Raw genomic sequence first — 22,344 nt, 5'->3', positions numbered from 1 at the left:
ATATATATATATATATATATATATATATATATATATATATATATTAGATATTCTTTTATTATCTGTGTTTTTGTCCTGTCACTATCATTCTGTTGCACTGTGGAAACTTCTGTCACGAAAACAAATTCCTTGTACGTGTAAACTTGCCTGGCAATTAAGCTCTTTCTGATTCTGATTCTAAAATGTTTTTGTTCCCACAGATGTACAGTACACACATAAACAAACACACACGAAAACACTTACAGGATAAACTTGACCAGTCTGGATCCAAATGTTGGTATAAAAAAGTAATCACACTGCGTTCTGCTGCCAGCAGTGAAACAAATGTATTTATCATACAAGATACATTTTATGTTTGCAGCTCATTTTACAGATAGCAAAACATCTCCAAGTCCACATAACACACTGTGTAAAAGATTTAATCATTTGTTTAAATTACAACCACACAGAAAATACAGGCTATTTTTGTCATAATGATTCCAAAAAACGATCAGACTCTAATGCAGCTGATTATACATGTAAAACATTTGTCCTTTGTTGCTTCCCATCCTACCCTTGTTTGGCTGTTTAATTAATCAGTGCAAACAATCTTGTGTGAGTTATTTCAGCTATTTGTGAAGCTCCTTTGAAGAAGAACTTCTGATATATCGCCAACAGGACACACATCAAAATATATAATGTGTGATATAAAAAAAGGAACTAATCTTTGAAAGATATAAATAACATTGAATTGGCAGGTACAAGCTTGACATTTTTTTCTATCCCCTCATAAATGAGCATCACTTTTATTGTATCATTTGAGGCCGGTAATGGCTTCACAGAAATCATAACACACTCAAAGCTGCAAATACCCCCCACTGCAACTGGAAAATTAAATAGTGAAATTCATTCTCGCAGATAGATGTTTGTCTCACACACGGCATGCCGTGAACAAATACCATCCCACGCATACGCACAAACGTCACACAAGATCAAATAGCAACATAGTGAGGATTTAACACATCAAAAATAACTGAGCAACAATACATTTGTCTCTTCTCTTAAATCCTCTTTTAGTTGTAGTTCAAAGCAAAATACCCCTCGGGCAACAGTATCCTATAAGGATGATGGAAAACCACAGAAGTCATCTCTGTGTTAGCTTGGTTTGACAGACAAATGGCAAGAAGTCTGGCTTTTTTTAGACATAATGGCACAACTACAGGCTTGAAAAATCTAATTCGGATTAAATTTGCTTTTGGTGTATTTTTAGATTAACTGATGGATGTCAGTACATGACAGCATTAGATTATGTGAACACTGTTTTATTACAAACTTTTCCCAGAGCACAGCATTTGTCACAATTATTAAATTTTTTAAAACAAAACCATCACATTTAGTATGTAAAGTATATAATACTCTTATATTTTATTAAATATTCTATGTAGAAATAGAAATAATCTATTCAGGATATAATATACACACATGGTAGCTTTCTAAATTTTTTCCTTATCATGCCATTTTAGTCTTTATATTTGATATGCATGAATGGATGAGGTCATTCTCCACCATCATCAACTTGCCTTTGAGCCTTTTAACATCACAGTGAATCACCACAAATTTCAGCCAGCCTTGATATTTAGTTAAATGTCCATTTGGATATTAGCATTTGTGCTACAACATTTTGTTCAAAGCTATTTAGAATGTGTATTACTTATGAATATTATTTCATTTGTGCTCTGAAAAATCAATAAAATTTTAAACAATGCAGACTGCTAAGGTAATTGCAGTTCTGTTTTCTGTTTTTAATATGTTAATAGCTGATTAGTTCTGATTCCATACTTCCACAAAAACCACACAAAATGAAATCATGGATTGTGTTGCTATCAAAGCAAATAATGGGGCTGTTGCTAAGGTAATTAAATATCAGATATTTGGGGATTTTAGAAAGGAATTTGTGAGATCTTTTACAAATTTCAGAACAGAAACTGACATAAACTGATGTCACACCTAAGGCATAACACTCAAATAAAAAAAAGCATGAGATAAAAAGGACATTTCTTTGGAACTGATAAACAGAGCCATAACAATCAGTTAAGAAAAGTACTAAAGTACATCAGTTAAGAAATGTTGTGATCAGAAAACTACCCTTCTGACTCAAAGGTAGTATGTATTGGTAGTACATTCTACAATCCTCAATGTCCTGTGCAAATCACTTCCCCCATTTCATCCGAGATTTCATCCGGAATGTTACTGCTATCAGTAAGAAAGCAAGTGGTTTTTTTTATTTTTTTATTTAAATGTTGCATCAGGTGGCGGCCTGTGCTATTAGTTAACAAGGAGCAATTTAGCAGACGATTTTAGCCAAAGCAACTTAAATTGCACATTAGGGACCATTCCCTAGACTAGAGCAATTCAGGGTGAAGGGCCTTGCTCAGTGGTACAATATCTGTGGTAACTGAGCCAGTTACCTTCTGATTACCACCTCTGTTACTGTAGTTACATTGTATTAGTATAGTACAGTACATTATCACCTGTTCCAAGTAGTTAAACAATTTGATATAGGTTTTGTTCATTCAGGGCTGCTTTATTTGGATTTGTCTGTGCATGTTTTTTTTTACTCTCATAGATCCTGTTACCATTGCCATCCATTGTACGACTGATAGACTGCACCGGCTGAAGTTAAAAATCAGAATTTGTGTTCTACTGAAGAAACAAAGTCACCGACATCTTGGATGCCCTGGGGGTAAGCAGATAAACCGAATGCAACCAAATGCAACACGCAGTTTGTTTGCTGAATGGAGGATGACAGACAGCCGCAGTGGAAAGAAGAGTTTATGTAATTGTGTGTCAACTAATGTGGCTCACTCTGCTAAGGCACTGGTCCCGAAACCGTGAGGTTGTGGGTTCGAATCCAGGGTAGGTTAGGTTGATCTCTTGTCCTGATGTAAGATCAGTTTTAGGGGTGGTGTTGGCGCAGTGGATAGGACACATGCCTTTGGTGTGAGAGACCCGGGTTTGAATCCACTGTGAGATACCAATGTTTCCTTGAGCAAGACACTTAACCCCTTAGTTGCTCCAGAGGCGTGCGACCTCTGACATATATAGCAATTGTAAGTCACTTTGGATAAAAGCGTCAGATAAATGTAATGTAACTTGAATTTAATTACCTAAATATTTATCTGTACCTCACATTGAACTCACATTTCAGAACAAATGAAAAATAGTGCACAAATACTTTCTGATGCTTTATCATGTTTATGACCTTTCATGGGGCTCAACAATAACACAGAATCGAATACGCACAATATCAGATTTTGATCGACAGAAAATTCCTGTATCAGAGCAAGTACCGATCCTGAGTATCAGATCGATGCCATCCCTAGTTTATTTATGTCATCTCCTCAATGTCAGCACAGTGTTGTTGTTTTTTCAAAGGACATGGGTTTAGGTGTCATTTTCAATAAGATGGAGATGAATAAAGAAGAGCTGTGGGTGGGATAAAAATGAGAAACAACTGAATTTTAAAAGAAAAAATAGGACTGCAAAATCTTAGGTGCTTCCTTAGGATTGCTGGATGGCATTGCCCTTGGCTATTCGGCCAATTAGAGGCAGGGCTCTGAGTTCTGCACGGAAGCTGTGATTGAGCCAGCAGTATATAAAGGGGTTATAGCAGGTAGAGCTCATGGCCAGCCAGTGGAAGATAAAGTACAGGGCATTGTTAGCCTGGATCACATTACTTGACAGCAGCACAATGTAACAGTTTAGAGGAAACCAGCAGACTGCAAAAACGGCCACAACTGCAATTAGCATTTTCAAAGTTGTCTTCTTCCTTCTGCGATGAGCAGCCGATTGAGCCAGTGTGACATCACCAACAGCATTCCGGAACCAGACCTTTTTGGCAACCACAAGGTATGATAAGGAGATAATTGCTAAAGGCAATACATAGAGCAGGACAAAGGTGGCAAGATCTAGATACTTCCAGAATAGATCGGCGGGGTGAGGAAAGCTGGGCAGACATACCATCCGTACTCTGTTATTGCTAAAAGAGGCAAGAAGATAAATCTTTTAATATCACATTATTGTTAGAGTAATAGTTCACCCCAAAATGAAAATTTGCTGAACATTTACTCAACCCTCAGGATTTCCAGGATAAGTTTGTTTCTTCATTGGAAAAGAATTGGAGAAATTTAGCATTATATCATTTACAAGTGGATTCTCTACAGTGAATGAGTGCTGTTCGAATGAGAGTTCAAACAGCTGATTAAAACATCACAATAATCCACACAACACCAGTCCATTTTAAATCAGTTAATGTCGTGTTAAGTAAAAGGCTGCATGTTTTAACTTAAATATCTCCACAATCCATAATAACGCTTCCTCTAGTAAAAAAAAAAAAAAAAAAAAAAAAAATTACATCCTGAGGGTGAGTACATTTCCAGCTAAATACAATGGGAGGCTTCACTACACAAAACTTATCTTTATGAAGCACTTATCTCTCTTTCTCTTTCTCTAGGCCTGACTGCAAACGCTAACAATGATTGGAATATATTAGAATTTAACTGAATTCCTCGTGCCCCTGCACTGAGAACAAAATATCCTTATGATGACGTTATAATATTATCAGTGTTTACATCCATTTAAGTTGTCAAAACAATGTCTGTCATTTGAACTTGATTTTCATTATCAAAAAGAAATAAAGAATAAAAAAAGAAAGAAAGATCATACACAAATTCAAAGCGCAGCAGTTTCTGGTAGATGGCATGAGGTAGAGAGAAGCAGGACCCCATGATCCAGATGACACCGATCCACGCTATGCCCTGAAGCCGAGACATCCGCTGTTTCATTGGATGCATCACCACCTGATGGATAACAACAATCACCTATCATGATTTCATACTGGCACACGATGATTCACTAATTTTAACAGAAGTATGAAAAAACTATTCACGCTAAAGATTTCACTGTTAAGATGTTACAGATATCTGTGTTTATCTGTTTGTGAGAACACTTACTTGGTGTCTATCAATGGCGATAGCGACCAGCGTAAGAACGGAGACATGAACAGAACAATACTGTGCAAAGCGGCTCACATGGCACATCGCCTTCCCAAACACCCATGTACTGTAAACAAACCGAACCTGAGAGAACACATATGCAATAAAGTGGCCTTGGATAAAGACACATGTAAGGATTAAAAAGCACTCACATGCTCACCCCCACACACTCACAGAGATATGAATCATGCACCTCCTCTGTATGGTCGTCACTAAACAACTAAGAACAATGATAGAGATAACACACACCAGGGTGAGTAAGCAGCATAACCATTTACTCAGTTTTAACACCTTTATTCAGTTCAAAATGTCCATATTTGAGAAAAAAATGTCAAGTAGATTGCATTACTGGGGGGCTTTGGGGGGAGGGGCTTTAATTATCCCCATCAATGGCCCAGAATCATACTCTTTTACAAATGCTCAGTAGACAAAATAGACTGATTATAAAACTGTTTGATATTATAATATTCTCAATAACAAAAAAGGATGCCCAAGAGGACAGCAGAACATAAAATGTCAAATTCTTAAACGTGCTCACTGAAAAAAAAATACTTTGTGTTATAGCTAAATATATTAAATTAACCATCATAAATCTGCTTAATATTAAATATCAAGGAGAACAAAAATGTTCTAAGTAAAATGTACAGTACACATTTCTTTTTCAAGTAATTAGTGAACTGCGTGAAAAGTAACTCTTATTAATATGTACTTGCAATATTTATGTTTTATAGTCATTGCACATAAATCTACAATTATCGAGTAAACTTTAATCTAAAAGTATTGTGCACTTGAATCCGTGCATGCATCCTCACTTTAAATCAGGGTGCTTTCACACGCACTTTTATTGCACACCCAGGCTCAACTGACATCAGAGGTTTGGTACGTTTGGATGATGTGAATGTGGTCTTCTGAACTCGGATGTGCACCCACGCACTGAGTCCGCTTAAAAAAAAAAGCTGGCCGAACGGTCAATTTAAATCCTCAGAGACCTGAAGGGGCACACCGAAGTCTGAGCGTCTGCATCACATGAGGTTGATGATTCAGAAGACAGAGCAGACATCGAAACACTCAGCGCCCTGAGGGGGGTGGATAGTGATTTAAGCACGTAACACGGTCTTGGCCGGAGAGTGACACTGCAGTCACTGGGTATGAAACAAATACAGTCGCTATCCACAGAAAATGCATGTAAATCCCCTATGTGCTTGGCCGAGGCGAGTGCAAGAAGAAATGCAGTTTGAGGGGCAGCTTCTTCATAGCAATGGATGCTAAAGGCTTGAATAGTGGCTTTTAAAGAGCTCTTAACACCACCTCTAGGTAACAGGTAATGATTACCCATCCAGTGCGGAAAGAAACGAAGGAATAGCAGCCACATAGACTTTCAGTGTTGATTGTAGACATCCACTATCCAGCCTGTACTGTAGAAAACACAGAACATCCGACACGGAGCAAGCAGCCGGGTCGATATGAACATCACGGTACCACAAACACTACCCATTTTAGAGCATAGAAAAGTCTTGTGGTGGGCGCCTGCGCCTCCAAGAGCGTGTCAAGCACATGGGAATACAGAGAACTCAGATCCTCTGATATCCCAGAAGCAGCCATACATGAAGTCTTCATAACTCCGGGTTGGGGTGCCACACTGAGCCGCTCATTTGAGACAGCAGATCCTCCCTGATGGGGATCGGCCAGGGTGGCACCACCAGCAGCTTTGTCAGATCCGGGAACCAAGGCTGGCTCGGCCAGTTCGGGGTGATGAGTGTCACCGAAGCCTCCTCCTACCTGATCTTTCATAACACCAGTGGCAATATCTTTATCGGAGGAATGCATACAGCCTGGCTGCTGGGCAGTGTGATGTCAGAGCTTCCCCTTACAGTGAGGAGTGAGACAGAGAGAGAAACAGAGGGCAATGCAGATTCTCGCTTGTGGCAAACACGAGGAATCCCCTTCCTCCAGAGCAATTCTGCTTCACGGATCAGGAGACCAGGGATGTGCACTGCTTGTACAAAGCCTTGGATAATGCACACCTCCTTGGTAATTTATGTACGAAACCACAGACATGTTGTCAGTGCAAATCAGAACATGTCGTTGTTCCAGCTGTGGCCGAAAATCCTTTAGAGCTAATGTCTCTGAATGTGCCAGTGAGTACTGCACAGCTGTTGTTCGGTGGGGCAGCATCGCTCCATTGACTGAGTGAGGATGACATTTTTTGCAAATGTAGGCATAATTTAATGAAGACATTCATCAAACAAATTTAAACAATATTGAGACGGCTTGTGATGCTTGGGGGCACACAGGAGTCACAGGGCGGGTTCCTCCGCTTGCCATGGCACCTCTTCTCAGGTTCCTATATATTTTTCTCTGCACATCCAGCTCCTGGCGAGGGGCAGCAGTGGTCACGGTAGCAGCTGCATGCGTGGAGTCCCTGCACTGTGATGAACCATGCACCAAAGAAAACCTAGACTCACTTTGGCATGCTTTTCTGCGCATCAGGTGACTCAGTGCTGCTCTAAGGAGGGGGCCGCTTTACTGCTGGTGGGTGGGTGAGCAACTAAAGCGCTTAATACTCTGTTCATAGCAGGTCACCACACTGAAGCAGGGCCTGCATATTGCCTTGAATGAGTGAGAGCGCTAAGTCCTCTACACACAGCAGCAGCTGATGTGGGACTGGTATCATGTGAATGAGAGGGTGTCCTCTAAACATGGCACACTGGTGATCCAAAGTGCCAAAGTGATTTACACACATAGCATAATGCAGCTCTGAGGCAGTTGGTATTTGCATGCGATTAGCATACTTTGTGGCAATTGGTGAGTCATTTGGACTGGCGTGAGCCAATAGTACTTCAGGAAAGGTTGGAAGGGAAGGAGTTCCCATAACGGAGAAATGTCTCTGTGATGTCTCATGAAAACTCAAGAGGGAACTACTGAGCATGCACAGATCAATATAGCGTAATTTTTCTCTACTCTGTACAACAATTACTATTTTTGCATCATTGTAAAGGGTGGGTTTAGGGTTGAGGCAGGCGTAGACATTAATAAAACACAATCTAATAGGTAGACTCAAAAGAGGTTAACTTATTTCAGTACAGAACACATCCAATATGGTTGACAGCTGTGATGGCTGTCAGTCAAAATGAGGAGAAGGTCATAAAACAAACTTGTGTTCGGATAATTTGGTAAAGTAAAAGCTATTTTACATTGTGTCATAATGGCAACAAATAAAGAGAAAATTTTCTTTTAGTAAAGACTGGGCTAGGACATATACCTGGGTGAATGTCTGTGGTTGACAACATTGCTCAGTGCTACGAAAACACTTCATAAATATTATCTTTCACGCTTTCGAGTGCAAATACAAATGTGCACTGGAGCGTTTACCAAATCTGTTTCACCAATATCCTAATCAGGACCATCGCTAGTGGGGTGAAAGGTGGTAATGATTATAGGGGCTCACGGCAACTGCCCAAGACCAGAAATGAAATACGTTCAGGACAGTTGATGGGCCAGTGATGAGCGTTTCATAAGAACTTATCATTTGCACATTTTTGCATGCTGTTAATCCTTGCCAATTAATACATTCAAGAAATTTTAATGCATTTAAACTGAGTACTCGTACACTGCATTCAGTGCCTAAATCCTAATGTGCCCACTTCTTCGCCGGGTCCTGTAGTACTGCATGCTTTTTGTCCTCCTCCCTTTCAGGAAGCAGGCCAGGAAAGACTCAGCCTGCTTTGTCCAGTGCGTGGCCCTTCAATATATTTGTGCTGCAGTGGGCTGGTCCTCTCCACACACATTTGTCCAATTTAAAAATTTTGACCTGACATCTACTCCAGGGTCCCAAGTTCCCTCGCCTTGATGTGCTCACCAGACACATTTGACAGGGACTTGCTGGTATGGCGCAGTGGGTATTCTCGTTCCCAAAGCTTTTCGTCTCCAGGTGACATATGTGACCATGGTTCCCTGAAAGGAACGAGACGCTGCATCTTTCTGCCATAATCCCTGCACCCCTGCAGGCGCTCGCTTCTGCAGAAGCTTTTATACTTCCTGGTTGCTTATGTACGCACGCTTCTCTGTTGGACTGATTTCATACATGCTTTAGAGTGTGGTCTCGTGGGGGTATTTATCAAAGCATTTCAACGCAGTGTCTCATTCCCTTCCAGGAACAATGGTTACAAATGTAACATGGAGACAATTTTCTTGTGCTTAACCCTAAAAAGGGCAAACCCATAAAAAGAGATCAGAAAATTTATTTATTGCTATTTTCCATTTTATTGGAACTCAAATAAATTCATAATTTTTTTCAAAACTTGACTCTTATATTTTATTTTAATGTTTGTATCCCTCAGGATACGCTGCGCATGTGCAGGTATAAATTCACTGGAAACAGAACACTTGATCATCAATGCTTGTTACAGTATGGTTGTATTTCCTGAATGCTTTGGAGTACAGACCTTTGATAGGTCTCTTTTTAAAGAAGAAACATAGCAGATTATTGCTGAAGTAAAAGCGTTTAAAAAAAGAAAGAATAAAAAAGTTATTAAAGTTTAAGTTTACAGTAAAGATAATGTAGTATACTAATTGTTTATATCTTATATAAAATACATATTTTAGAAAATATTTTGCACTCTAAAATTACTATACAATCAAAGCCATATATCTAAATTGCATTTAGCGGACGCTTTTATCCAAAGCTACTTACAGTGCATTCAGGCTATCATGTTTTTACCTATCATGTGTTCTCGGGGAATCAAACCCACAACCTTACGTTTGATATCGCAATGCTCTACCATTTGTGACACCCAAACTCTACTGAATTTTTCTAATTTGTCTGTCACAAAACAATACTTTGGCAAAATATTACTTTTATAACAAAAGAGTCACCAAATATGGAATCTTGACTGTCAGACCTTTTCAATAATTTGCTGAACAACAAGTTTTGTCAAGATTACAAAAAGATCAGATTTTTTGAAACACAAGCCACAAAATCTCAGGGTTTATATATATATCTTGATTTACACCCCTAAAAGGGCAATGTATCCCCTGAGATAAATACATTTAGAGAAAGATTACAAAAAATATGCTCATATATGCGTGCTGTGCACTATTTCATCAAATTTTAATTCCGTCAGGAAGCGAATCATCTGATGTCCATCGTAAAGAGATTCTTGTGTTCTAAGCCATCTATTTATATAGAGCAGTAATTCTCTAAGATGGACACAGACTCACAAGGAAACAGAAAGGAAGACCACTTTACGGCCCTTGTCTATGGTTGTATCCATGATATCTGTGTTTTAAAATAAGTTGTACTCTGGGCGCACACTCTTTCTGAGGAAGGAGAGAGTACAGAGAGTGAGAGAACAGAATTAATAACTTTCTCTCTCGCTCTCTTCCCAGGACTGCATGCGTTCATCAGAAGTGTCCTGAGAGTCAGTTGATTCGTCAAATTTGAGTCTCGCTCCGCAAGCTCATAATCGATTCTTTCGGCTGCTCATTTGATAATGCATACTCTAAATCAGGCTCGGCCTCTCGAGCTCGCAGGCACACAAGCTGTAGATATAAGGCATGGGTTAAGGAGCGAGCTTACTGATATAAATTCCCTGTTGCTCTACTCCCTCCCTGGATCAAGTGTATCTCAAGTTTATATGGTTTTTGGCACTTAGAGCTACAAAGCATTTAGCACTTCAGGATACCAACACTATTTGCATTACTAATCATTATTCTTCTCATCCCAACTGAGTTGCACTGAGCTGAGCTACTTTGTAAACGAGTTCACGTGTAAGAGTATCTCTAATGCTCACCATGATCAGCCTACTTCATATGATTGATGCAGCGCTTTTGCTACCAGCACTCACTTCACATGAATGGCTGCATTATATGACTACAGCATACATTAATGTGCACTAGAGATGTTGGGTGCTTCATGCTACCAAGTAGTGGTTTGCATGACTAATGCTCTACTCCCTCCCTGGATCAAGTGTATCTCAAGTTTATATGGTTTTTGGCACTTAGAGCTACAAAGCATTTAGCACTTCAGGATACCAACACTATTTGCATTACTAATCATTATTCTTACAAAAAAACCTACAAGTTTGTTTGCCTCTCTATCAGCTGTTCCACCGGACATTGCATTTCGGACTGATTTTGACCATTCTCCGTGCCTTAGCTTTGGAGATTGAGAGGATAGCCCTAAACCTATTGAAGTAGGGTCTATGTTGACATCCAAGTCCCCACTCTGTGGTAGGGGCTTGCATGCCTGATTTTAGTATCCATTCCTATTTCAGAGGTTTTCCCCGCAACTCAGGTGTCTCTGGGCCTCATGAGGAAGGATCAGGCTGTCACACATACAGCTTCTTTGGTTGATTGGATTTGCATCACCGAACATTGTGCTTGGAGTAACCAATGTCAAGATGCTGACGCAGAAGTTCATCCTGTCTCTTATCTGAACCGGAGACTGGTTTGTGACCATTGATCTAAGGATGCGTACTTCTGCATCCAGATCATCAAGAGACACAAGAAGTTCCTCAGGTTTGCTTTTGGAATAAAGCTTGCCAATACTCTATTCTTCCACTGAACTTGCCTCAAACGCAAGGTGAATGGATGCGTCTCTTGCCCTGTTGTGGTGAGGTGTCTGTTTTGAGTTAACTTGATGATTGGCTGAAATTAGCTCAATCACACAAACCATTTGGAGCAGCGTTCTGGCACTCAAATGGTTCTTACCCAATTGAGTGGTTGCCACATTAGATCAAGGACTGAAAACACAGCTGTGGTCTCATACATTGGTCAGAGAGGATTACGCTCTTGGCCCTGTGCAGGCTGGTGGGTGTGTTCTTCTTTGGACACAGACCTGGTTCCTGTCGACCAAAGCAGTTCATGTCCTGGGTCACCTGGACTCAGGAGTGGAGTTACTCTTGAGGCCAAGTTTAGAGAATGGAGAGTCTCATATGGCAGAGGTTTGGCCGAGTGGAAGTTGATTTGTTTGCTTAGAGCATGCGCATTGCCTGCTCTGGTTTCCTTGTCTCCTCCGTCGCCTCTGGGTGTGGACACTCTAGCCCAAGATTGGCCCAGGATCAGTCTTATGCTTTCCTGTTGACCCATTTGCTTCAAGATTTTGTTCAGGGTAAGGTTGGTCAGCGTGAACATCTGTTGTTGGTGGTGCCGTTATGGACCACTCATACATGGTTCTCAGAATTGGTCAGTCTGTTAGCCAACCCCCTTGGGAGGCTCCCCTCAAACACGACCTTCTAACTTGGGGCATTTTTTGGACATTGCCATCAGGATTTTTGGAACTAATGGGTGTGACCCTTGAGCAGAGTTGTCATCTATTCCAGTCTCATAGCAGAGATTACAGACACTATTCTTAATTCTGGGCTCTCTCCACAATGTAACAATACACAATGGCTGCCAATGGCTGCCATATCTGCTGAGCATTACCCATAGAGGTGTTTCAGCAGGATTACACCCTCTGGTTTACCATTTCATGCAGGGATATGGCTTAGGGCATTTCGCCCAGCACAGATTCCTTTTTGATACTTATTTTTCAGTTTCATTTGAGCCGTTTAAGTCTGTCAGATAACTTTGGAATCTTAAGCAGTTTTTTGGGTCATCCTATACTCTATTAGATTAGGATCTGCAAGCTCTGTCAGCTCCTTTTGTGTGGATTTTCCCTCAAGGTTGGTTAAGTCTTACTGCTTCCTAGTCCTAGTTAATCGTTGGCTGCTTTGACTCAGTTTCGCCTTCACAGCAAGTGGTTAGAGGCTTTCTCCCCTGCTATGCGGTGTCGGATAGTGACTATATTTTTAGCCTATGAGGCGTGTGGTTTGACTTCGCCTCTAAAGGTGTGCTCGTTCTACAAGAGCAATGGCTTCTCTCAAGCTCTCTTTAAAGAGCCTTATACGAGAGATGTCTGTGCTGTGGCAGGTTATTCCTCTCCTAGCACTTTCATCAAGTTCTATTTGTCTGGAAGTGAGGATGACTCTTGGATCCCAGTTCTCTTCCACTTGAGCAGACTCTTTCCTATGTCTTCCAGCTATCTTAGGTACGTCAGGCATGATGGTATAGTGTTCTCTTAGCAATGAGGCCATCGCAGCATTGACGTGAACCTATGAAAGGGAACATCTCAGTTGCATATGTAACATTGGTTCCCTAAATAGGGAACGAGATGTTGCGATGCTGGCCTTCGATGCTGGCCTTCTATACCTTCGATAACGCTTCCTTTGTCATAGAGTCAAATCTGATGAAATAGTGTGCACCATGCATAAATGAGCATACTTGACATATGCTCGGGGCGGTGCGAAGCGCTATTGGGTCAATAATTTGGCATATAAGGGCTTCAGACATTCATCACATCAGAGGTGTTCCCATAGCGATGACGTCATCGCAACATCTCGTTCCCCATTCAGGGAACCAAGGTTACATACGTAACAAAGATGATTTATACTTCTGCGTCAGACATATGCTGTAGCTTCTACACTGTAGGGTATGTGTCTGTTTTCATTTACACTTCTGCATCGTTGTCCACATCGACGTGCAGTACACATGTAAACCGTATCTCTTCTCCAGTGTCCACGGACATGTTGCTTGTTGCACAAAACTAACAAATACATACAGAGGGAAAGGTACTAGCTGACCAATCATTTGTTCAGATGTGTTTGAATAGGGAAATGGTGTTAAACTCTGCAGGAATGTGAACCTCGAGAGCTAAAGCTGAGAACCCCAGACAAAATTAATCAATCATATTAATCAAAAAGAAATTAGTTTACAATGTTACAATGTTTACATAATCATAGGGAGTAATATATATTCATAAAATTAAGTCTCAAGTCTCAAAAAAAAAATACATATAAATATATATATATATATATATATATATATACAAATAAAGTCTTATGTATTTAAGTAAATATTAAGATTTACTCAATATTTTGATAAATCCAAGGTTCCTGTCTATAAAATAATAAATAAACTTTACTTAATTACTTTAAACAAAACCTCTAAATTAATTAACAAAGTACTTAAGAGTGCAATTAGAGATAATTTCTTCATGAATTTTAAGTTTGTAAGTATTTTTAATAATAGCAACTAAGTTGTAATTAACATTAGAGTAGTAAAATTTACTTAAAATGTGTGAAGATTTTTTCAAGTAAATTTTACTTTTTTAGTGATTAATATCAACAAAAATTTTTGGTACATTTGACCTGAACAAAACAATTACGCCTACCATTGAAATAAATAAACAAACAAACATATAAATATTTTTATTGTCAAATGACGATCACACTGACTTAAATTTTCTAGTATAATAACATTCTGCATATGAATATGAACACAATTTCAGCCTTTAGTTTTTAATTCAAAGGACAGTTACAACTTAACTGTAATGTAACTGTAACTGTTTGTGCTCTCCACATACATCACAATGACTTAAATGTTTCATAGCATAGAAAATCATTTTTTAATTGTATTGTTTAATTTATTTTGAATAGATTCCGGACACAATAACAACATTTTCTAGATTTTGAAAGGCATAAACAGTAACAAGAGTAAAACTTTAATAGCCTATCTGTATTTTAACCATAACAAAATCAAAATACAGTGTTTTCATATTTAAGTAAATCAATGAAGCTTGTGGAAACTTACCAGTGTAAAAGGCGTGTTGAGGAGAGTTATAAGAATGTCAGCAATGGCTAAATTAATGATGAACAAACTTGTCACTGAGTGCATCCGTTTATTCTTAATAACAACGTGACAAACCACCACATTTCCGAACAGCGAGATGATGATAATAACGGAATATGCGACGACGAGCAGCGCTCTGATGGTCGGTCTTTGGGATTCAGACTCGTAATTCGCTCCTCTGTCGTACATAGAGTCCAAAGAGAAATTAAAATACATGGAGAAATTCTGCAAGATATAAAACTGCGAAAATAAATCCACGGAGGTGTTTCTGAATGTCATCGTTAAGATGCAGGTGCCGTGTCAAAAACACTAAAGCGCAGTTCTGATCCACTTCTGGACAGTTTGGTGGTGTCTGAGTCAGCCTTCTAGCCAAACGCTGGAGCGCATCGTTAAGTGAAGTCACAGTTAATGCGTCTCTCAACCCTGTGATCAATCACAGTCTTCACTAGCCACCTCACACACGCAAGCGCACGCACGCAAGCGCGACACACAAATTGTATTATTTTATTTGGATCCAAAAAAAAAAAAGATTCCAAATACCTTGGTAAGTTATTTTGAAGGATGACAGGTATGCATGGCTCACATACATTCACAAGTCCTTATAACATTTTACACTCAAATCCTTGGTGGCTAATTCTGCAAAAGAATTACATGACTGCCGTCTGTTCCTGTTGGTGTGTCCATAAGAGGTTATTCTTGCAATGACTATGAAAAAATACATGATAGATGGAATCAAACTGTAAGAAGGATGATTCCAATACAAACTGCATTTATTCTAATTGACTTATTGTAGCCTTTAAAGGTGCCATATGCAAAAATTGAGGTAAAAATATCCATAACATGACCTACATGCATCAAAAGAATGAGAAGAAATAAGGGCGATGATGTCATTAAAAAAAATGTCAAGTTATAGTGCTGCAGAGATATCAACCTTAATTAGCATTAGCATTACTAGCCCCGGCCCGACAGGTGTCGTAATACCAGTTTCGGCCATGGGAGGCGATATGCGGGCAACATAACCACCAGCCAACCTGCAATACACGAATAACTCGCATGGCTTGTTGGCGTGCCTGAACCTGATGTCAATCATGTGGAAAGTACAGCCCACTAGTTCATTTCAGTTCAGGGAGGAGAGAGAAAGGATGATTGAAGTCCTTGGCAGGAGACCACCACCGCGTTTGGAATCACAAATCAAATCCGATAAGAAAAGGAGCCGAACCAGAGTAAACATCGGCACTGCTTTTAATCGCTGGAGACAACTAATGGACCTGAAAGAAATGAGGTTCGACTCCGAACTTGCAACATTTCTTTTGCATTGTTAAGTTAGAAGCTGTTAGTATTTCGCTAGAAGTTTGTTTTATATGTTTGTGTATTTGTTTTTGGGAAGTTATAACATAGAAATGTATCGAAGGCTGTTCGATAAACGTGCTAATGTTAGCGATGGCTAACCGTAGCTGCGTTTGATAATTAGCTAGCTATAACTTAACGTTACCCATTTTATTATATCATAACTAACTTGCTCTGTCTAGTCTGTTGGTCTCCGTGTCCTCTTTGCTTCGTTGTTTTTCTGTGCGTGAAAAAATTGATGTGTGACGTGAAAGCATGTGAAAAGAGTCAATTGCGTGTGTCTCACAGTGAATGCTTGAGAGTTGGCACATTAGTTCCCAAGCAGAATAAAGGACAGGTTGATTATTGCTGTTTAGCGCTTGATTTAATCTATGATGTGTCCCTGTTTGCGTACAGGGACATAAAAAATTAATTAAAAGTGATACGTGGACCAAGGTGTCTGAGATTGTTCATTTTAAGTAAAGGATCCTAATATTTCGTCCACAACAATATTTAATGAGGTTAACTTATAACTCCTTGTGGTTAGTCTGCACGAGATCAACAAGCTTGTTCGCTTTGTGGCCACTTTAAATACAAAATAAGCATTCGATCTAGAGCGTTAGAGCGTCTGAGCGCTCACAAATCTTTCTGCAGCGTCGTGAGCAGAGCAGCAAAAGTGATTTGTGACGCTCTAGACGCTGGCGGTGTGAACGCACAGTTAGGCTTCGGCTATGGCTGTAGTGTTGTTGTGAAAGTAGGGGCGGAGCATAGAGACAATGCCGTTTCTCGTTTGTTATTCTAGATTAGACCAATTCACTTTATTGAGGCATACTGCCCCCATCTGGTATGGAATGTGGAGTATGACTTGATTTTTTTTGCCAAACATTACAGATGGCACCTTTAACGTCAATACCACCCATTTTTTTCGATTTGCCATTTTATAAAAATAATAATAATAATAATGATGATCAGACACTTAAAATAGAAATTTTATAAGGAACAATTTCTCTCATATTTTAATGATATTGAAATGAATTGAAAATTAAGCTTAAACTATATTTTAAACTGTAAATTTCTCTAAATCATAACTGTACAAATGACATTTTAGCTATGACTGATGTGTGGATATTCCCTTACGTCATCAGAGGCGTGGCACGTTGGGCTTGGTTTCAGGTAAAGAAGCAAAGAACTTTTATTTCTGCCTTTTAGGCCTGAGAAAAAAAAAAGTTATTTCACTTATTCAAGACAATAAAGACCTAAAACTCAAAAAAAAAAAAAAAAAAAAAAAAAAAGATTTCCTAATTCCGTCCTTCTGTAGACATCTTGTGAATGTTCCCAGTGATCATTATATAGATGAAATTGTTCCATTTGTGACACTCTCTTCCCTATTAGCATATACACAGCCCTAAATGAGAAGCTGAGGTCACAATTACTGTTTTCTTGCTGTATCTGCTGGAGATGCAATGTCAGAATCATTAAAAAAGTGTTGTGTGTTGGGATGCACCAACGAACATAGGATTCTCCATAGACTGCTGAGGACACAGTGGTTACATTTCTTTTTCGAAGGAAATATCCTAGAAAAAGAATGGAAAAGCCCTATACTTTGTGCTAACATTTTACATTGGACTAGACTGCCTCACAAACGAGTGTCAGTTCAGCACTGGAGTTGTGCAAAGATTCCTTCTGAGAGTGGGATCGATACCACCGCTTCATGCGTAAATGTAAACGTCCAGACTCCAGACTAAGTAAGCATCACACATCATATTTTAGTCTTAATAAAGGCCTTCTGACAAAAAGCAATGAATTTGTGTAAGAAAAGAACTTTTAGAACTTTATAAATTGTAATCTCTTGATTCCCCTACCTGTTAGCATGTTTATGAGAAAGTGGCATTCCAGTGGTTGATATATATATATTACTAATAATAGTAAGCACAAACCCCTATTGGCAGTTTCATACAGTGTGAGAGAAAGTTTGTAGATTGTTGCTGCTAGTGTGATTTTCATAAGGCATTTTCTTAAATGAATAGTTCACCCAAAAATGCAGATTTGCTGAAAATGTACTCACCCTCTAGCCATCCCAAATGAATGTCAGTCCTTTCAAGAACTCTCAGCATCACCTTTGCATCTATCTGTAGATTTATTTGGCTCACAGCTACTGGCAGACTTCAGTGCCTTCAGTTCCTAAAGAGTGAATGTAATTGAAAATTCATTGCCACAAACAATATTACAGGCTGAACTATGAGCATCATAACCTTACTTGACCTTTTCGCTTTTTGGTGAAACACACTTAATGTCGTGATTATTGCAATGCTTTTAATAATGTACTGTACTAAAACATATAGGCCTACTATATACACATATCACATATGTGATATATATATATACTGAATAAAATTATAAACGCAACACTTTTGTTTTTGCCCCCATTTTTTATGAGCTGACCTCAAAGATCTAAGACTTTATCTGTATATAAAAAAAGGCATATTTCTTTCAAATATTCTTCACAAATCTGTCTAAATCTGTGTTAGTGAGCGCTTTTCCTTTGCCGAGATAATCCATTCACCTCACAGGTGTGGCATGCTGATTAGATGCTGATTAGACAGCATGATTATTGCTCAGGTGTGCCTTAGCCTGAGCACAATAAAAGGCCACTCTAAAATGTTCAGTCGCAAATTTTGAGGGAGCATGCAATTGGCATGCTGACTGCAGAAATGTCCACCAGAGCTGTTGCCCATGAATTGAATGTTCATTTCTCTTGAAACTTGAATTTGGCAGTACATCCAACTGGCCTCACACATGTAACCACACCAGCAACAGAACCTCCACATCCAGCATCTTCAGCTCTAAGATCGTCTGAGACCAGCCACCCGGACAGCTGCTGCAACAATCGGTTTGCATAAACTAAGAATTTCTGCACAAGCTGTCAGAAACCGTCTCAGAGAAGCTCATCTGAATGCTCATCCTCGTTATGGGGGTCTCGACCTGACTGCAGTTTGTCATTGTAACCGACTTGAGTGGGCAAATGCTCACATTCGATGGCATCTGGCACTTTGGAGAGGTGTTCTCTTCATGGATGAATCCCAGTTTTCACTGCACAGGGCAGATGGCAAACAGCAGGATAATAAAATTACATTTCATTGTTTTATATTTGAAAGTGAAGATGACTTCCATAAATATTAGTTTTTCTGTAAAATATTATTATTTTATTATTATTTTTATTACTAATAGTAATACAACCTTTTTTATTTTACAATACAGTAGATGGTAGTTCAGTTTTTTTTTTGGTCCTTTTGCTGATCACATATATGAGACCTTGTTTTAAGAGTATTTTGTCTAGAGAAGGCAGAAAATGGGCCTTCAAATTAGGGTCATGAAGGTGGTCATAGGGATTATCCATAAAGTGCAAAAAATGACAGGTTGAATTTGGCTGATGGAGCTGTAGAGCCATTTTCACAGCTCCATCAACCAACAGAGACACAAACTCATAGCCAAGCCATTCCAATTCAATGCCAAATTAAGTTTTGATAGGCGTAATCTATTCAAGGTTGTTGGCAAATCCACCAATATTATTGTCTATCAAGCCCCATTCTTAGGACGTGATAGTTTTATTACTGAATTCTGTTACCACTAATTGGCAACTTGTGAATAACAATAACAGTGAATATTAAGTTGGTGGTTACAGGTGGTGCACTCTGTCAGCAATTAACACAAATAAATAAAATGATTACTAATTAAGTACTGTTTTCAGGCCTTCTGGGCATGTGTCCAGACAAGATTTCAACCATGCAGGATATTTATACATATTTATTAAGCTTTCTTTTTCTGAATTGTTTCATTGTTTTGAGCTGTAATTTAATGAACTTGCTTTTAATTTAGAGAGTAAATGCTATATGTGTTATGTCTCTTTGCTTGCGTGTATGCGTGTGAATGTGTGTGTGTGCAAGACTAATTGTAAGTGGGAAATAGTAGTGCTTAATGTTGTGCTATGCTGATTTAGAAAAGTGTCTTTTATGCTAGTTTTTTTTTTTTGGGGGGGGGGGGGGTGTACCATCATGGTGGAGCATGAGCTTGGTTTTAGAGAAGATAGCTATATGCTAAATGCTCTATATTACCTTACTCATTCAGCAATTACCAATTAGCCAGTTAGCATTTACTGAAAAAGCTAGTTGTAGCTATAGTTAAGGTTCCACTACTAAACATTTTCTTGATATTAAATTTGAGATTACGTGATATTTTATTATTAACGTAGTATTCCATAGAGTGTGCTCAGGCTGTATACCACTATCTCAAATTCATGTCAGTAAATGGTGGTTGGGAAAAAAAAGTTTTTTTCATCAAACAAAATTGTAGCAAATCTAACAGAAGAGTATAATACACATGATATTCAAGTTCAGAATAGACAACACAATATACATAATTCACTAAATAGAGCCACAGAGAATTTACAGTGTGGGGTATAAATACAAGTGTTCTAGACAGTCAGCAATAGTGACAATATAGTATTTGGTCTAAGCAGCATATATAATATATAAACTAAATGTGGGTTTTTAGTGAAGTGCTGGTAATGTAAAAAAAGTTGACAGTTTGCACAACATGCAGAAGTACAATACAGTGGGACAATTCAACTTGCAAAAGGAGGCATTCTCAAGTTTAAAAATAAATTTTTGTGACTGCATCTTTAATTTTGGAGAGCGATAATAGATTTATTCATTAGAGAGTAATTTCAAGTATATAGCCAAGCCACATTTCGTCTTTCTATGCAGAACCATCTTGACACTTTTGGCAACACAATTTGATGACTTAGTTTACAGTGCACAGTGCTAGACATGTTGATTAGAAATTATTAGCATTATTGTATTTATAAATACATGAGTAAATAAAAAAGGCTGTTTATTCATAAAACTCACTGTGACTGAGCACTGGGATTCATTTACCCCTGGCTAATATAAATTAAGATATGCATAGGCTACTGCTGTCAGTTTTGCATTTGGCACAGAGAATGTCACAGACCCATCTGCTGTAATTTGTTTTCAGATTCATCGCTTTGATATGTGTGAATCAAAATAGTGTTCAGTTATTTGCTACAAGAGTCTCAAATAAGTATAGTTGGCTACACACAGGGGAAATGTGTGCACATATTCATTATAGACAACAATGTCTTAAACCATGTATATATACATGGTGTACATTGTGTAACCTCAGAGATGTGTTTGACTAAAAGTTAAAATGTTGTCTTGACAGCATAACAATGATTATTTTCTTTGGAAGGACTTTTTCCCTGCTGATCAGTAGCTGTTTGGTAGCTTCTGTGCACTTCATTTCCAGAGTAGCGGGAGGTGTCCTCTTTGCAGTTGGAAAAAGTCTGAAAAAAAAAGGTTGCTTTTGTCCATTTGGTGCAGTGAGTGTTTTTCTATCATTCCTGTATGTCCTGCTGAAATGAGTTTAGGCAGGTTTGAAGCAGCACCTCTGTGGTTGAGAACAGACAGCAGTGCTAGGTGTTTTCACTGAACGTTAATGGACATGACAGCTCAGGCTGTCTTCTCCCAGCAAAAAGAAATGACTACCACAGTCATTAACTCCATCTTACATTTTCTCCAGCTACACGTACGCTATGCGTGAAAAGAATAATTCAAACCTGAACGCATTTCTGCCAGAAAATAAATGTGAAAAGACATTTTATATTATTGATTGTCTACCATAATTAATTTGGTTTTGATTGTGATTGCATATTTATATGACAAACTTTGCTTCGCATTTTCTTTTTAATGTGCTGCATTTAATACAGTTTCCCAGTAGGGGGCCCCCCACCCCACAAATCAACCCATGTTACGTATGGGCAATATTACAGTAAAATTCATAACAGCTGATTGCTCTCCAAATGCACCTTCTCCACCACTCTAACTCTTGAGGGGTGTTCAGATGTTGATTTCAGGTTATTTGGGGGATGTTCGTAATAGCATGATTAATATCAGACTCTCTCAAAGTATAGCCTAATAAGATTATGCCTGGATTCTTTATGAACATGCGTGGTCTCTACTGCCATCTAGTGGGGATGGAAGAATATATAATAATGTTTTTTGTTTTGTTTTGTTTTTTTTTTACAAAAAAAATTAATTAAAAAAATTTATTTGGTTTAACCACGGCGCCCTTTTGTGTTTACAGAAAACTCAAGTTTAAAAGCTCAATCTCAGTTTAGGATGTTCCTAGCTTCTTGGAACAAAAACTCTTAAGGGCACTGAAAGCTGCTTTAGAAAGTGTCCACCATATGCTTACTGTAAAGGGTTTTTGTTTTCATTATTTAAATATAAAGGTATTT

General features: G+C 38.6%; 1 protein-coding gene across 1 annotated transcript; it reads right to left on the bottom strand.

The window, feature by feature from the left end:
• Positions 1-318: 318 nt before the first annotated feature.
• Positions 319-15,106, bottom strand: LOC113091412 (probable G-protein coupled receptor 83). The gene is made up of 4 exons (XM_026256929.1): positions 14,664-15,106; positions 4,992-5,117; positions 4,705-4,838; positions 319-4,018 (listed from the first exon to the last, which is right to left on the bottom strand). Exons 1-4 carry the CDS (start codon positions 14,979-14,981, stop codon positions 3,541-3,543), a joined length of 1,056 nt encoding a protein of 351 aa, XP_026112714.1. The 5' UTR covers positions 14,982-15,106; the 3' UTR covers positions 319-3,540.
• Positions 15,107-22,344: the final 7,238 nt, after the last annotated feature.

This window comes from Carassius auratus, unplaced genomic scaffold (assembly GCF_003368295.1).
Source record: "Carassius auratus strain Wakin unplaced genomic scaffold, ASM336829v1 scaf_tig00214183_4049273_7079891, whole genome shotgun sequence".
Classification (NCBI taxonomy): domain Eukaryota; kingdom Metazoa; phylum Chordata; class Actinopteri; order Cypriniformes; family Cyprinidae; genus Carassius; species Carassius auratus.
The sequence above is the reverse complement of the archived record's forward strand: the minus strand, read 5'-3'. Positions and strand labels throughout refer to the sequence as shown.

Bases quoted from the DNA above. Each gene is read 5' to 3' on its own strand.
- LOC113091412 (XM_026256929.1), bottom strand. From the start codon at position 14,981: ATGACATTCAGAAACACCTCCGTGGATTTATTTTCGCAGTTTTATATC. The intron at 4,839-4,991 runs GTAAGTGTTCTC...GTTATCCATCAG, and splicing joins TCGCCATTGATAGACACCAA to GTGGTGATGCATCCAATGAA. The intron at 4,019-4,704 runs GTATGATCTTTC...TGCCTCTTTTAG, and splicing joins CTGCTGCGCTTTGAATTTGT to CAATAACAGAGTACGGATGG.